At 38.5% G+C, this 15,487-nt stretch overlaps 1 protein-coding gene across 1 annotated transcript in view; it reads left to right on the forward strand.

The window, feature by feature from the left end:
• Positions 1-15,487, forward strand: part of TTN (titin) — a 364,996-nt gene that overhangs the window by 265,675 nt on the left and 83,834 nt on the right. Inside the window, exons 221-245 of the mRNA XM_069616101.1 lie at positions 238-537; positions 627-935; positions 1,040-1,230; positions 2,433-2,862; positions 4,571-4,879; positions 4,972-5,120; positions 5,241-5,273; positions 5,390-5,519; positions 5,618-5,917; positions 6,772-7,089; positions 7,186-7,482; positions 7,818-8,117; positions 8,218-8,532; positions 8,619-8,767; positions 8,859-9,009; positions 9,650-9,931; positions 10,046-10,348; positions 11,358-11,660; positions 11,757-12,038; positions 12,134-12,433; positions 12,528-12,830; positions 12,915-13,223; positions 13,307-13,588; positions 14,740-15,039; positions 15,137-15,430. Coding sequence (XP_069472202.1) covers positions 238-537; positions 627-935; positions 1,040-1,230; positions 2,433-2,862; positions 4,571-4,879; positions 4,972-5,120; positions 5,241-5,273; positions 5,390-5,519; positions 5,618-5,917; positions 6,772-7,089; positions 7,186-7,482; positions 7,818-8,117; positions 8,218-8,532; positions 8,619-8,767; positions 8,859-9,009; positions 9,650-9,931; positions 10,046-10,348; positions 11,358-11,660; positions 11,757-12,038; positions 12,134-12,433; positions 12,528-12,830; positions 12,915-13,223; positions 13,307-13,588; positions 14,740-15,039; positions 15,137-15,430 — 6,639 coding nt within the window. The remainder of the gene's footprint in view (positions 1-237; positions 538-626; positions 936-1,039; positions 1,231-2,432; positions 2,863-4,570; positions 4,880-4,971; positions 5,121-5,240; positions 5,274-5,389; positions 5,520-5,617; positions 5,918-6,771; positions 7,090-7,185; positions 7,483-7,817; positions 8,118-8,217; positions 8,533-8,618; positions 8,768-8,858; positions 9,010-9,649; positions 9,932-10,045; positions 10,349-11,357; positions 11,661-11,756; positions 12,039-12,133; positions 12,434-12,527; positions 12,831-12,914; positions 13,224-13,306; positions 13,589-14,739; positions 15,040-15,136; positions 15,431-15,487) is intronic.

A 15,487-nucleotide genomic window follows, 5' to 3' on the forward strand; every position in this document is an offset into this window, starting at 1 on the left:
TAGCTGGTCTGCACATAGAGGCTGGACTCCAGCATAAAGTGTTATATTAAAGCCCAATTTAGTAAAAAAAAAAATGTATACATATAAACTGGGAAACCTTTTTTTATGTACTTCTACGGTTGGGAGGGAAAATGTGCTGTTGAGGACAATAATTTCTCAGCATACAATTTTATGTAGTATTTATTGGAGAGAAGTAATAGTTTGTAAGTGTTAATATTACTTTTGTTCTATTTGCAGGCCCTCCAGGAGCACCAGAGCGGTTCACTTATACTGAAAGAACAAAATCATCGATTACCCTTGATTGGAAGTATCCCCGTAATGACGGTGGCAGCCCTATCACAGGATACATAGTAGAAAAGAGAAGACATGATGCCACTGAATTTGAAAGAGTCAACAAGAGATTATGCCCGGACACATCATTATTGGTAGAAAATCTTGCAGAACTGCACATGTACGAATTCCGTGTTCGAGCAGTTAATGCACTTGGTGAAAGTGAACCATCTCTTCCACTCAATGTAGTTATTCAAGATGATGAAGGTGCGCATATTTTATACACATCAACACTTTCACATTTCTAATTGTCAACAATTATTAATTTTTGATTTAACATTTGTATTTCTTTTCAGTTCCTCCAACTGTAACATTACGCTTGACCGTCAGAGGAGATACCATCAAAGTTAAAGCAGGAGAACCAGTTAATATTCCAGCTGATGTGACCGGTCTTCCAATGCCAAAGATTGAATGGACCAAAAATGATGTGCTGCTTGATAAATCAACAGCGAGCCTCAAGATTGACAAGCAAGAATTATCAAGAAGTGAAGCAAAAACAGAAATAATTATTCCTGCATCCGCTAGGACTGACACTGGAAATTACATTGTCACGGCATCCAACCGCCTGGGAACAGTTTATCGTTCTGTGAATGTTGAAGTATTTGGTATGTTTTTTATCTCAACAAAAGTTACATATTTAAGACAATACAATGCCTGACTGTTACGGTCCAGTTGTAACATGTTTCTTAAATGTATTGTGATTATTCAGATCGCCCAACACCTCCAAGAAATCTTGCTGCTATTGAAATCAAAGCTGAATCGTGCTATTTGACTTGGGATGCCCCTCTGGACAATGGTGGAAGTGAAATCCTGAACTATGTTGTCGATAAGCGAGATGCAAGTAAGAAGAAATCTGAATGGGAGGAGGTCTCCAACACTATTGTAGAGCGAAGATTTGGGGTAGGTTTGGCTAATAGCAATCCATTCTCTGTGCATATTACAAAACTGTGAGCATTCTCTTCCCAGTCCTTATATGCTGCATGCTTAATGAAATCTATCTATACTAGAAAAAATACTTTTTTAATTGTTTGTGGTTTTTGTTACTCTTTATTAACATTACACTAACATAAAGCATATACGAAATTTGTATTAAAAAACTGGAAACTGCCACATAGTCAGAAGTTCATCAGGCGAACATGAATACCACACGAGCATGTGACCACCCACTTATCGAAGGGGCACTGCACATATGGATTCCCAATTCACTAACTGGAGTATCTTTTCAATGGCACTCACTTTTCATAGGCTGAGCTCTCATAATTAAACATCTGTAGCATACCAGCTTTTCTATAGTACTTGCAATAAAAATATTTTGAAGAAAGATAACTAATTGTGCACCTTTATGCAATGCAGCATCAACTGCGTTTACCAGTATGGTGTTCAGCCCTGTGCTATTTAAAATGAGAAAATAAAGCCTGTTTATCCTCTTACCAAAACAAACATGATGAAATGTGCAGTATTCCAGGCCTCGTTGGAAAATGCCTCAATGCATGAAATGTGAAACTACTGTTGTTTAGAAAATTGTTGTTTTTGGAAGGCACAGACAAGTAACAAAGAAACAAAAATATTTGGTATTTGCTTGAGGATTGTTAAATGTTCAATAAGATTGTTTTAGCTGAATTACTATGTTAAAAGCATTATATAAATCATGAAATACAACCCAATCCAGTTACGCTTCATAATATTTTTTGTATAATTATATAGCACTCCTCTTTAGACTGAAACATTTCCACGCTTGGGTTAATGTTACCTTTGTAAGTGGCCTGTTTTTTATATATACATTTTTCTTATGTTTTATCCCAGGTACATGTCCCACTTTTTTACACCCTCATAAACTGGCTCACCACATGTTCCCATCTTTGTGTTATTGTACAGGCACCCTTCATGGGAATGCCTTCACCATCCCTAAATATGTTATTGTGCATATTTTCTGTCTGATCGAAACTGACATCCTTGCACTTCAAATAAATGCAAAAAAATACAAATAAAATGCATGGGATAGTGAATTAAAATATACTCATGTCCATTATCATTAGGGAGGTCTTAGAAATAATGAATGCAAAAACAGTTATACATTATCTATAACAGCACCTTTCTTGTAGGTATGGAACCTCACAACAGATGGTGAATACCAGTTCCGAGTCAGGGCAATCAACAAGTATGGAACAAGTGATGAATGCAAATCTGAGAAAGTCATCATCAAGGATCCCTATGGTCTTCCTGGCCCTCCTAAAAAGCCAACAGTTTCCAACTGCGATCGATCCTCAATGTTGGTGTCTTGGCAACCTCCTGCAGACAACGGAGGTTCACCAATCACTGGCTACTGGCTAGAAAAGAGAGAAGTGGGAGGCGTCTACTGGGGGCGTGTTAACAGAGCTCCTGTTACAAAGCCAACAGTGAAAGGACTGGAATTCAATGTGCTGCGTTTGATTGAAGGTGTTGAATACCAGTTCAGAGTAATGGCAGTGAATGCTGCAGGAATTGGACCTCCAAGTGAACCTTCAGATCCTGCGCTGGCTGTAGATCCAATTTGTAAGTACCACTTTGTTTTACCCATTTTACAACACCAGTTTAAATTCATCAGCTAAACATTGTTACTTCGAAGGTTTAGGTTTCAGCTCATTCCAGAATAATACTATATTCAAAGATATATGCTTCCATGAATAACTAGAACATAGCACATGTGAAATAAACAATAAATCCACTATGGACAAGCAAGACAAATATCCGTTTATCATCAACAATTACATGAATTAAAAACATTGGTGCTTAAATCGAGGACCCTTGAAAAATCTTTGTTTTTTTTTTCTTTACGTAGGTGAGCACTAAATGTCCTGCAAATTAACACAAGGTTTCATAGCTCTGATCTTTGCAAGGCCTTTAATTTTCAATACTAACCAAAACAGCAATACAGATTGAGCAAATTTGGGTTGGATAATTTGCAAAGAGAAGTGATGAAATAGTTGGCCAGCAAAACAATATTTCTGCTTAATGATTTTTACAACCGTAAAGGTTGCCATATTCAGAATTCAACAAAATATCTGTCAAATAACTATAACTAAAATAATATGTTAAAGTGTCTACAAATCATTACACAATATTTAGATGGATGGACAAAAGTGCACCTCCCTTCTAGTTGGTACTTTCAACACAACAGAGCGTGAAGCAGCTGTACCACCCTGCAAATGAAATAATATTTGTGAAATGTAATCTCTTCATTACAATCATTCAGATAAAACCTGAAGATTAATTTCCAAAAATGGCATGTAATTCCTATAGGTACAATGGAAGTGGGGTGGTGGTATATGTGAAACCTTCCGCCAGTTCTGGCTTTTTAGCCAACAATACATTGCATGCTAGCACTAGAAGGCGCATACGTATAATAAGAAATCATAAACTATTAGTCGCAGAGTGCTGGCAACCACGTTTATGGAAGGCTGTTGGTGTAACTGTAAAGGAAGACACAGAAAAGAGAATGTTTGCAAATCAGTAAAAATGATTTTCTTTGTCTGCATAATTGCTTTATTCTTCCATCTTTAGTCAAGTAATACTCTCCATCTGAGTCTAAAACACTAACAGATAACACATGAAGTGAATGTCATGATGAGTTTGGAAAAGGAAAGATAATAATAAGATAAGCACACTGCAATAACAGCCAATATTTAATGAAGGTAAAAACACACTAGGCAAAGGATAGACTAAGACAGAGGTCCTCATTACGAGGTTGGAGGCAGCCATGGAGCTGTTAGCTCCATGGCTGCCTCCAAAACCCTTCCGACTCCGCCCTGGTGAATGGAGCAATTAACGGTCCATTCCGAGGTCGGAGGGACCGGTAATTCCCCATTCACCAGGGCCATTCCCATTTGAGCCCCCATAGGCAAATTTCGGTACCGTTATTAGCTCTAGAGTCCCTTTGCGGGTCCCGTCCTTAACGCCTGCAAAAACCAGGCGTTAAGGAAGGACCCGCAAAGGGAACTCGTAGTAGGGAGGTAAGGGATTACCAGCACCGGTGCCGATAATCCCTTACCTTCCACCTCGTAATGAGGCCCAGAGTCACAGAGAGAGAGGGGGGAGAGAGAGAGAGACTGAAAGCTAATACGGCATATGTGCATATTCATAGATATACAAACATGCATTTTGAAAAGCATGTAATCCTTATTTTTGTTGGACTATGAGGATGCCGGTGGAAGTCAAAACAACAAAATCGAATGTTTATGGTTATTTATGTTTTCCTTCACAGATGTACCAGGTGCACCATCATGTCCTGAAGTCAAAGACAAAACAAAATCAAGTGTGTCCCTTGCATGGAAAGCGCCAGATAAGGACGGAGGCAGTCCCATCAAAGGCTACATTGTGGAAATGCTGGAAGAAGGTACCTCTGACTGGGTGAAGGCAAATGAACCAGACAAACTGTTCCCAACCTGTAACTGTGTGATACCAAATCTACAAGAACTCAAAAAGTATCGCTTTAGAGTGAAAGCCGTGAATGCTGCAGGAGAGTCTGAACCAAGTCATGGCACCATAGAAATACCCATAAAGGACATCCTAGGTAAGAATATTTTAATTTAATAAAGAAAGCTTCTCACGTTTAGCTAATGTTATCATAAATCCACAAGCATGTTTTCCCTATTCAATTTGCAGAAGAACCAGATATTTCACTTGAGCTTGGCGCGCAAGATCTTCTGAACTGCCGCGCTGGTTCACTGATTAAAATTCCAGCTGTGATTGGTGGACGCCCAACTCCGAAAATATCATGGGAATTTGAAGGACAAGCAAAGACTGAAATAAAGGTAAAACCAACACAAGTTTTGCAATATTGTATCTTAAATTATCACATAAAGTCAACTCTTAATCCAACTCTTTCAAACATATTTATGTGAACATATTCAATTGTTTTCGATTGCTTTTAGGACCAAGTCCATAATCTCCCTGAAGATGCCCAGGTATATTTTTCCATTCTTCTTGCTTTTGATAATCGATAGTGTGAAATGTCTAAAACATTTGATTCTAAATTAAGTTCAAGTGAGACGTAAAGTGACTTACATTTTTTTCCATGCAGGTTGAATCAACTGATACTTCTTCAGTCATTACAATACCTATGTGCAACAGAGGACACTCAGGAAGATATAGCATAACTGCAAAAAACAAAGCAGGACAGAAAACCGTCAATGTTAGAGTAAATGTTTTGGGTAGGTCCAAACTCAATTTACTATAAATCAGTGTTATTAAAAAGTGTACATCTTTATTGTGTCTGAAACATTTCTTCAATGTTCTTTGAATATGACAGATGCACCAGGACCACCAAAGGATCTCAAAGTCAGCGATGCCACAAGGTCTTCTTGCAAGCTCTCATGGAAAGCCCCAGACAACGATGGTGGAGATAGAATCAAAAACTATATCATAGAGAAGAAAACCGTGGAAGGAAAGGCCTGGACTAAGGTTACCAATGACTGCGGAGGCACCTCATTTGTTGTTCCTGATCTTATTGATGGACAAGAATATTTCTTCCGGGTGCGCGCAGAAAACCGTTTTGGTGTTGGCCCTCCAGTTGCAACTATTCAAAGAACCAAAGCAAGGGATCCAATCCGTAAGTCATATACAATTAATTTATTTCTCATAAGAATGAACAAATACAACGTGGTGTTTAAAGATATTCTATACATGTTTAAATATGCTGGTCTTAAAGTTAACACAGCATAGTTTGAATAATGTGAACGGTGCCCTAAGAATGCAATATGAGAATATAAAAATGTGTGATCAATAATACATTATTCTTACAAAGTACACATTGGCTAGTACTGGAGTGTGAATAGACATGTTCACTGAGAAGAGTTGCAAACTGTTGCAGTTAGAAAACTACACGTTTGAAGAGGGTATTACAGTGTCATGAACTAAATGTAACAGATCAGCAATTCCAAGAATGCAATGGATGTGTCTCTTCCATGCAGTTCACCCGCTTGGACTGAGAATTGTGATGTCAGGAAAGAATAACTGAAAACAAATACGATTATGGTGGGATACATGTAATGTCAATGGCCAGACTATTAATTAAACTCCTCTGAAGACACCCACATGTTCCAAATAGATACATTTAACAGTTTTTCAGATTAATTTATCCCACTGAGAATACATTAAAAGCATTCTCCGTTTGAGTGGAACAATTTTGAAAGAATAAACCTCATACTAGATCAAGTGTCACCTCGAGGTTTATTCTATTCCCACGAAGTGTTATGAATCAAAATTCCGAATCCAGTAATTCTAGAAAATGTATTATTGGCCCATTCTTGCGCTTTGCTCTTTTGTCTGTGGCAAAGCTTGCTGCCTAATTAGAACTGAGGTGTTTGGTCTGGTAGACGCAACAACAAACCACACAATGTTTAGTCATTTTGAGTATTAAGCAGTCAAGTATATGGAATATTCAGTATGTGTTTTGTTTCATAGATCCACCTGATCCACCTACCCGGCTGAAGATTGGTCTTGTGACTAAGAGTACTGTGGGTCTCACATGGAAGCCTCCAAAGAATGATGGTGGTGCTCCTGTTACACATTACGTCATTGAGTGTTTAACCTGGGACCCTACTGGACAAGGAAAGGAATCATGGAAACAGTGCAATAAGCGGGATGTCGAAGAAACAAAGTTTACAGTAGAGGACCTAAAAGAGGGTGGAGAGTATGAATTCCGTGTCAGAGCTGTCAATGAAGCAGGGACCAGTAAACCTTCACCTACTGTTGGACCCTTGGTTGTAAAGGATCAGCAGTGTAAGTAAAATAGCGAAGCAATTTCAAAAATGTAATTGTTTCTCAGTGAAGGTATATAATCAGCCTAACAAAAATGTTTAATTTCTTAAACTTCAGGTCCACCATCTATTGAGCTGACTGAATTCCTTGAGGCTGAAGAAAAGACAGATATCAGTATTGTAGCCAAAATAAAAGGAGTGCCATTCCCCACACTGAAATGGTTCAAGGCCTCTCCAAGCAAGCCTGATGATAAAGTACCAGTTCAGTTTGACCAACATGTCAATAAAGTTGTGGGTGAAGATACTTGCACTTTGCTCATCCAGCAGTCTCGCAGAAGTGATACTGCTTTGTACACTTTGACAGCTGAAAACAACCTGGGAGCAGATTCAAAGGAGATGAGACTGAATGTTCTTGGTAGATATATTTTTCAGTTTCATTTTTTCTGCTTGTATATATGTTAAATATCCTTATAGGAAATATCAGAATTGTGAACATATGCATGTGTTCAGTGCTCTGTTCTAGCTGAAAATATGTAGGCCTTTTCATTTTCTATTTGAATCATCTAACCTTGAATGTATTGGGGGACAATCTTAATCTTGTATAACATTATAAATATGACACACCTTCAGTCCTAAATGCCACCATTACTTCCTATTAAAATATTTCATAGTCTGTATTCCTTTGCATTGGTTTTATACTAATTGTGTGCAGAACACAATATATTTATAACTTTTGATGACTTTTATTAGGCCGCCCTGGACCGCCAGTTGGACCCATTAAGTTTGAAGCAATCACTGCAGATACAATGACACTGGCATGGCTTCCACCAAAAGATGATGGAGGTTCTAAGATAACAAACTATGTCATTGAAAAAAGGGAAGCAAATAGAAAGACATGGGTTCATGTTTCAAATGAAGCTAAGGAATGCCTTTACACGGTACCAAAACTGCTGGAAGGTCATGAATATGTATTCCGCATAATGGCACAAAATAAATACGGAATTGGAGATCCTCTTGACAGTGATCCTGAAACAGCAAGAAACCTTTTCTGTGAGTATGAATTGAGTGGTAACAAAACAGAATAGCTGCAGTTGAAATGCAACACTTTCAAAAATGTTCTTCTAATTCATGTGTATTATGCTTTTTGTAGCTGTTCCCGGACAATGTGAAAAGCCTACAGTCAGCAGTATAACACGCGACTCTATGACTGTTAACTGGGAAGAGCCAGAATATGATGGCGGCTCTCCAGTCACAGGCTATTGGTTGGAGGCGAAAGAAACGACTGGAAAGAGATGGAAAAGAATTAACCGAGATCCAATCAAAGCAATGCCATTCGGTGTCTCTTACCAAGCGAAAAATCTCATTGATGGTTCTGCATATCAATTCCGTGTTCTTGCTATTAATGCTGCAGGTGTTGGGCCTCCAAGTATGCCTTCTGATCCAGCTATAGCAAGAGACCCCATTGGTAAATGCTGTAAATAAATTGTTTTGTTTCTTTCATGTCTACCACTGAACAAAACTAGCTAATATCCAATCTTTTTGTTTTTATAGCCCCACCTGGTCCTCCTATTCCAAAGGTCACTGACTGGACAAAGTCAACTGTGGAACTTGAATGGGCTCCACCATCAAAGGATGGTGGGTCTAAAATCACTGGGTATTTTGTTGAATATAAAGAAGAAGGAAAGGAAGAATGGGAAAAGGTAAGAAATATACCACATTAGTCTTATGGCATCAGTGATTCCTTTAAAGAGGTACCTGTAAAATGGTCAAATGGCATTTCTTTTCATGCAGGCCAAAGACAAAGAAGTAAGAGGCACAAAGTTTGTTGTACCAGGATTAAAGGAAGGATGTTTCTACAAATTCCGAGTGAGAGCCGTCAACGCTGCTGGTGTTGGTGAACCTGGAGAAGTTACTGAAGTCATTGAAGTGAAGGACAGAATAGGTATTTCTTATTAGTATAAATACATATGTTATGCGATATGCTAATAGAATGAGTCCCTTACTAATTCTAATATATTCTATGATCTAATTTAATGGGTCCCTCTGCAATTTTATGAATCATTAAACACTATTTGTAAAGCTATCATGCAAGGTCAACAAGTGTTTGGCCTTGTAACTAAACAGAGCACTCTGAAGAATTGGTAGGCAGTACAGTAATTCAGCAAGCCATAAACACAGAGTGTTATTTGTTTCAACAATGATTGATTTAAATAATTGCCAGATCCAGAGTAGGGTATTTTAATGTGGTTGTTTCGATTCAGAATTCTTCCTTGAGCAAAACAGAATATTAATCAGGTGTTCCTATACATTTGAAGAGAGCAAGCAAATGACCAAGCTATGTTTTGGGAACTGAAAATATTGCAGTGCCTACCCCAAAAGAAAGGGTAGACAAATCATATTGCAATAGATAACACTAGTTAAAACAGTGGGCATGGTTGAGAAGAGTGACTATGTATTAAATAGGACCAGATAAGAATCTCTGTCACGATATCTGTAATTGTCATCGTTTGTGTTGATTTATACTCTTGATCTACAGTAGGGTACAAGGCTGAATTTACTGTCACCATTTGTTTCCTTTACAGTCCTTCCTGACATTCAGTTAGATGCCAGTGTCAAAGACCGAATTGTTGTTCATGCTGGTGGTGTGATTAGAATTATAGCCTATGTATCTGGCAAGCCAGCTCCGCAGATCTCCTGGAGCAGGGATGAAAGACCTTTACCAGCAGAAGCTGAAATTGAAACAACATCTATCAGTTCATCAATGGTCATTAAGAAGTGCCAGAGAAGTCACCAAGGCTATTACACTCTACTTGCTAAAAACGAATGTGGAGAAAGAAAGAAGACTATCATCGTTGATGTATTAGGTCAGCATACTAATGTTCTTAAAACAAACCTTTCCTTTTAAGGTATGTTGTGAAATAAATGTAAATAGCAAAACATATTACTAAACCTTAAAATGTTCTTCCCTCTTTCTGCAGATGTGCCTGGTCCTGTTAGTGAGCCATTCATGACAGAGAACTTAACAATTGACTCGTGCAAACTCACATGGTTCTCTCCAGAGGATGATGGTGGTTCTGCAATCACTAATTATATCATTGAAAAGCGTGATGCCGGCCGCAGAGGATGGAGTCCTGTAAGCTATACGGTTACAAGGCAAAATGCTGTCGTTCAAGGATTAATAGAAGGTGTTGCATACCATTTCCGCATTGCAGCTGAAAACATCATTGGCATGGGCCCATTCATTGAGACACAAAGAGAGATTATCATCAGAGAACCCATGTGTAAGTACTTAGTTATAAAGTACTATGGTTGTTTGATAGAAAATTTCCATCATTTCTCATGTCTTTCTTTGTTATATACTTTGCCAGCATTGCAACTGGTGTAAAATGCAGTGAATAAGACAGAACGCAAAAGAATGTTAAGCAATGCTTTTTTAAAAGCTCAACAATTTGTTTCTGTCACAAAATATCAAACGTTAAAATGTATCTGTATTTGTTACAATGTTCCGGGGCCTACAGATTGGAAATTCTAGAAAGCAAGACTTCAAATGAATTGGTGGACCTAGTGCACAAGATCTGACACCTAACTTTACATTTGCTGCAAGCAATGTTATGAAAATGAATGTGACTAAATATCATTATATTACTCAATAGATTTTGCAATTTGTGGTTATAAAAGAAAATATGCATTTATAGTATACATTTTGAATAACTACATAAAATGTCATACCATATAACGTTGTCATCAGTTATTCTGGGTTCCATAATATCTCTCAGTTTATTAATCATATCACACAACAAATATTTGCATCCTTATTTGATAGCTAAAATCTAAAAAGTGAGTGGGAGATGTTTTCTTATTTATTCCAACAAATAGAATGCACAAAGCAAAATAATAGGGACATGGCATTGAAAATGAAGCTATGCCACTGCTGTCAAGGTTGTGCCAGACTGGGAGGAGATTCTGCTCCTGCACAGCGCCCAATGCTGGAGTTTGTAAATTGCTCTTGGCCATCCATGCAGCCTCTAGAAATGTAGATCAGGTGTCATGGACACCAGGGAGGTGGGTTGAAGTCATTGAGGCAAGGGAATTACATGACAGGTCCCCTTTAACTATTTTTATAATTAAACCTTTGATAATTATGTGTGTTATGAAAGGAGCCAGAAATAATGGGAGACATAGCTCCAACGTTTCAACTTGCAATGTGTATGCAGATGGGTACACCTTACGAATAATCTAATGTCATACACATGATTGATAAACCCTAATTTGGTTTTCCTTTGTTTTTAGCTGTTCCTGAGCGGCCTGAAGATCTTGAAGTGACAGCAGTTACCAAGAATTCTGTTAGCTTATCTTGGAACCCACCCAAGTATAATGGAGGGTCGGATATAACCATGTATGTACTAGAAAGTCGTCTCATTGGAAAAGATAAGTTCTTCAGAGTTACCAAGGAAAAGATGCTTGACAGAAAGTACACAATCGAAGGATTAAAAGAAGGTGACACTTATGAGTACCGCGTAAGTGCCGTCAACATTGTTGGACAGGGGAAGCCTTCCTTCTGCACAAAACCAATCACATGCAAAGATGAGCTTGGTATGTAGTTATAATCCCTGTTATTCTGTAAAAGCTAAACGCATACACATTTTTCTGTCTATTTGTGCCACTGACTTCTTTTATGCTTTTATTTAGCACCACCAACGCTTGAACTTGACTTCCGTGACCAATTTATTGTCAGAGTTGGAGAATCGTTTAGCTTGGATGGGCGATATACTGGTAAACCAGCTCCAAAGATTACCTGGTTAAAAGATGAGCTGGTAGTTAAGGAAAGCGATCGCACAAAGATCAGGACTACACCAACTACACTGTGCCTTGGAATTCTGAAGGGCGTTCGTGAAGACTCTGGAAAATATTGTGTAATTGCGGAGAACATCACTGGGTCAAGAAAGGGAGTTTGTCAAGTGACAGTTGTTGGTAAGCTTTAGTCATACTTAAAATGTAGATAAAATGAAAACCCTACAGTGAACAAGCAAAGAAAATGAAACACCTGTCTTTCTATTTTTTAACAGACCGGCCGCAGCCTCCACAAGGTCCTGTGATTTTTGATGAAGTTCATAAAGATTTTATGGTTGTCTCTTGGAAGCCTCCTCTCGATGACGGTGGTAGCCCAATTACAAATTATATAATCGAAAAGAGAGACACAAATAGGGACCTCTGGATGCCAGTCACATCTGCTAGCAGCAAGCTGACTTGCAAAGTGCCAAAATTGATCGAAGGAAGGGAATATGTTATTCGTATATGTGCTGAAAACATGTATGGAATAAGTGATCCACTGATATCTGATGAAATGAGGGCCAAGGATCGTTTCAGTAAGCAATTTTGGTGGTTATTTTGAATTGTTGGTGAGCATCAATGCTGTATTTCGCGGAAGGTTTTAACATGTCTTTCCTTTTATATCAATAGGGGTTCCTGAAGCACCTGAAATGCCAATAATTAAAGATGTAACCAAAGAATCTGCATTGGTAACTTGGAACAGGCCACGTGATGGAGGCAAGCCTATATTCGCTTATATTGTAGAGAAGAAAGAAACCATGTCTAATCGATGGGTTAAAGTCTCAAGAGAACCTATTTATCCAGACACCCAGTATATTGTAAGAGATCTGCTGGAGGGCTGTGAATATGAATTCAGGGTTTCGGCTGAAAATGAAGTTGGTATTGGTGATCCAAGCATTCCATCAAAGCCAATCTTCGCTAAAGATCCAATAGGTATGTTACATGGCAGTTCTTTCGGATAGAAGTCTTTCAGGTATGTTGCAAAAACGTTTCTGTAATGTATTGTCTCTTTTACAGTTAAACCAGGTCCACCTGTTAATCCGGAAGCAATAGACAACACAAAGAATTCTGTTGATTTGTCTTGGCAACCACCACGACATGATGGCGGAGGAAAGATTTTTGGCTACCTTGTTGAATACCAAAAGGTTGGTGATGAAGAGTGGAAAAAAGCAAACCACACACCTGATTCCTGCCCGGAAACACATTTCAAGGTCACTGGTCTTACAGAGGGAGATACCTATAAGTTTAGGATAATGACCGTCAATGCGGCAGGGGAATCTGATCCAGCATATGTCCGTGATCCAGTTTTAACTAAAGACAGACTTGGTAAGTACCATGTTTGCAAATGATATTCTAAGCGATATAGAACAACACTAGATTTGTTTCTTAAACTGTATTCTTTCTCCTAGAACCTCCTGAGCTGATACTTGATGCTAACATGGCACGAGAACAACACATAAAAGCTGGTAACACCTTAATACTCAGTGCACTGATTAAAGGAGTACCGTTCCCAAAAGTGTCGTGGAAGAAGGAGGAAAAAGAAGTGTCAACTAAAGCCGACATTGAGGTCACACCTGTCGGAAGCCGATTGGAAATTCGTAATTGTGTAAAAGAAGATGGTGGCATGTTTTCCTTGACTGTTGAAAATGCAGCAGGATCAAAGACCGTCTCAGTGAAAGTGGTTGTACTAGGTAATACAATTATTCTTTTGAATCGTCAAAATCCAACTAACATTTTTTTTCAAAAATGTGTCCAATGTATAAAATCTCTAATATTTTCAGACAGTATATTTCACCAAGAAATATGATTTACATACAATATTCTGATGTCATATATTGCAGTTTTCATAAGATAAACTGTTACATTTTCCAATACAATATGAGATAATTAAATATCATGAAAGCTAACTTATTATAGAGATCATTCTAAAGATCACAGTGGGGATGTTTTGTAACGTGGCAGAGTGGCATAGCAAAGTGGGGGTGGGAGACAGGAGGGGAAATACGTTTCTGCCTTGCACTTGCCACTCCGCTCACAAAACCTTTGTTTTACACCAGCATGAGATTTTTATGTGGGTGTATAACCAGTGGATTCCTAAGAAATCTGCCTTCAATTAGCACCTGCTAGGAATTCATTGGTGAATGCAATCTACAAAGCGTAATTTACAGCCAGTATTTCGTTTTTTATAAGACAGAGCGTACACACAAAGAGTAATGGCAATTTCGCCTGGTATTACTCTTTACTTTTGCACTTTGCCTTTCAAAGGTTGAACATTGCATGCAGGGGATCCAACAGCATATAATTGCTAACATTGGTGGTCCCCCGCATGCAATTTGAATTTTTTATAAAATGACCCCCTGTATTTTTCCTAAACGTTTTTGCAAATTGATCCTACTGATGTCAGAGTTTTCAGTCCCTCCCTTCAAGCAAATATCTCATAACTCCATAATAGATTTAAATAGCCAGAATGAGCAGGTATCTGATGAACTAGCCATTTTAAGGGTAGCTGCAGGTTAGGGTCCTGCATGCATCAAAATCTGCAGGCAGGTAATTGTGTGGGGCAGGAACGTAAGGATGATATGCAAGGTACAGACATCCATCACCTTGGGTGGAGAGATACGATTGAAGCCACAATCACCAGAGGAGAGATCAGACCTGAGTGTAGGCGAGCACATGTAGTTTTCTGAATAGATTTCATGCCATAATGAAGGTGTGCAATACCCCACACATTATTCACAGTAATGCATCAATGGAAATACAAAGCAGACTACAAAATGGACTTCTTTAAACATATAGAACTAGCCAAGCAATTTACATATTTCCTCTTGTGTCTTCTTTTCAGATAAACCTGGCCCACCAAGAAATCTTCTGATTAGTGAAGTGAGAAAAGATTCCTGCTACCTCACTTGGAAAGAACCAGAAGACAATGGAGGATCTGTTATTACAAATTACATAATTGAAAAACGAGATGTTGCAAGTAACAACTGGGTGCCAATTTCAACTTCATCTAAAAAGCACAGCATAATGGCCAAACATCTCATGGAGGGCGCACAGTACCTCTTCCGAGTCGCAGCTGAAAACCAGTATGGACGAGGTCCCTATGTGGAATCAACTAAGCCAATAAAGGCCGCTGACCCAATATGTAAGTTGTAGCATATATTTACTGACCCATTTACATAAAATAAGATTAATTTATTTTGACCAAATGTTCATAATATTTTGTTTTTTTCCCCAAAAAGATCCTCCTGGCCCTCCAAGGAATCTGCATCATGTAGATTTTGACAAGACTGAAGTTTCACTGGCCTGGAATTGGCCAGATCGTGATGGAGGCTCTGAAATCACAGGATTTGTTGTTGACTATCAAGAAGATGGTGCAGATGACTGGGTTCCATTCAAAACAGTTTCTATACCAGAGTGTGTCGTCACCGGATTACAGAATGGAAAGATTTACAAATTCAGAGTAAAAGCCCAGAATGCTGCTGGTCTCAGTCGCCCAGATACTACTATCCCAATAGAGTGCCAAGAAAAACTGGGTAACTCATTTTACATTTTTGTGCAATTGTATGTATGGTACGTCTAGTTTTCTTTGT

This window comes from Ambystoma mexicanum, chromosome 9 (assembly GCF_040938575.1).
Source record: "Ambystoma mexicanum isolate Mex_15411 chromosome 9, UKY_AmexF1_1, whole genome shotgun sequence".
Classification (NCBI taxonomy): Eukaryota; Metazoa; Chordata; class Amphibia; order Caudata; family Ambystomatidae; genus Ambystoma; species Ambystoma mexicanum.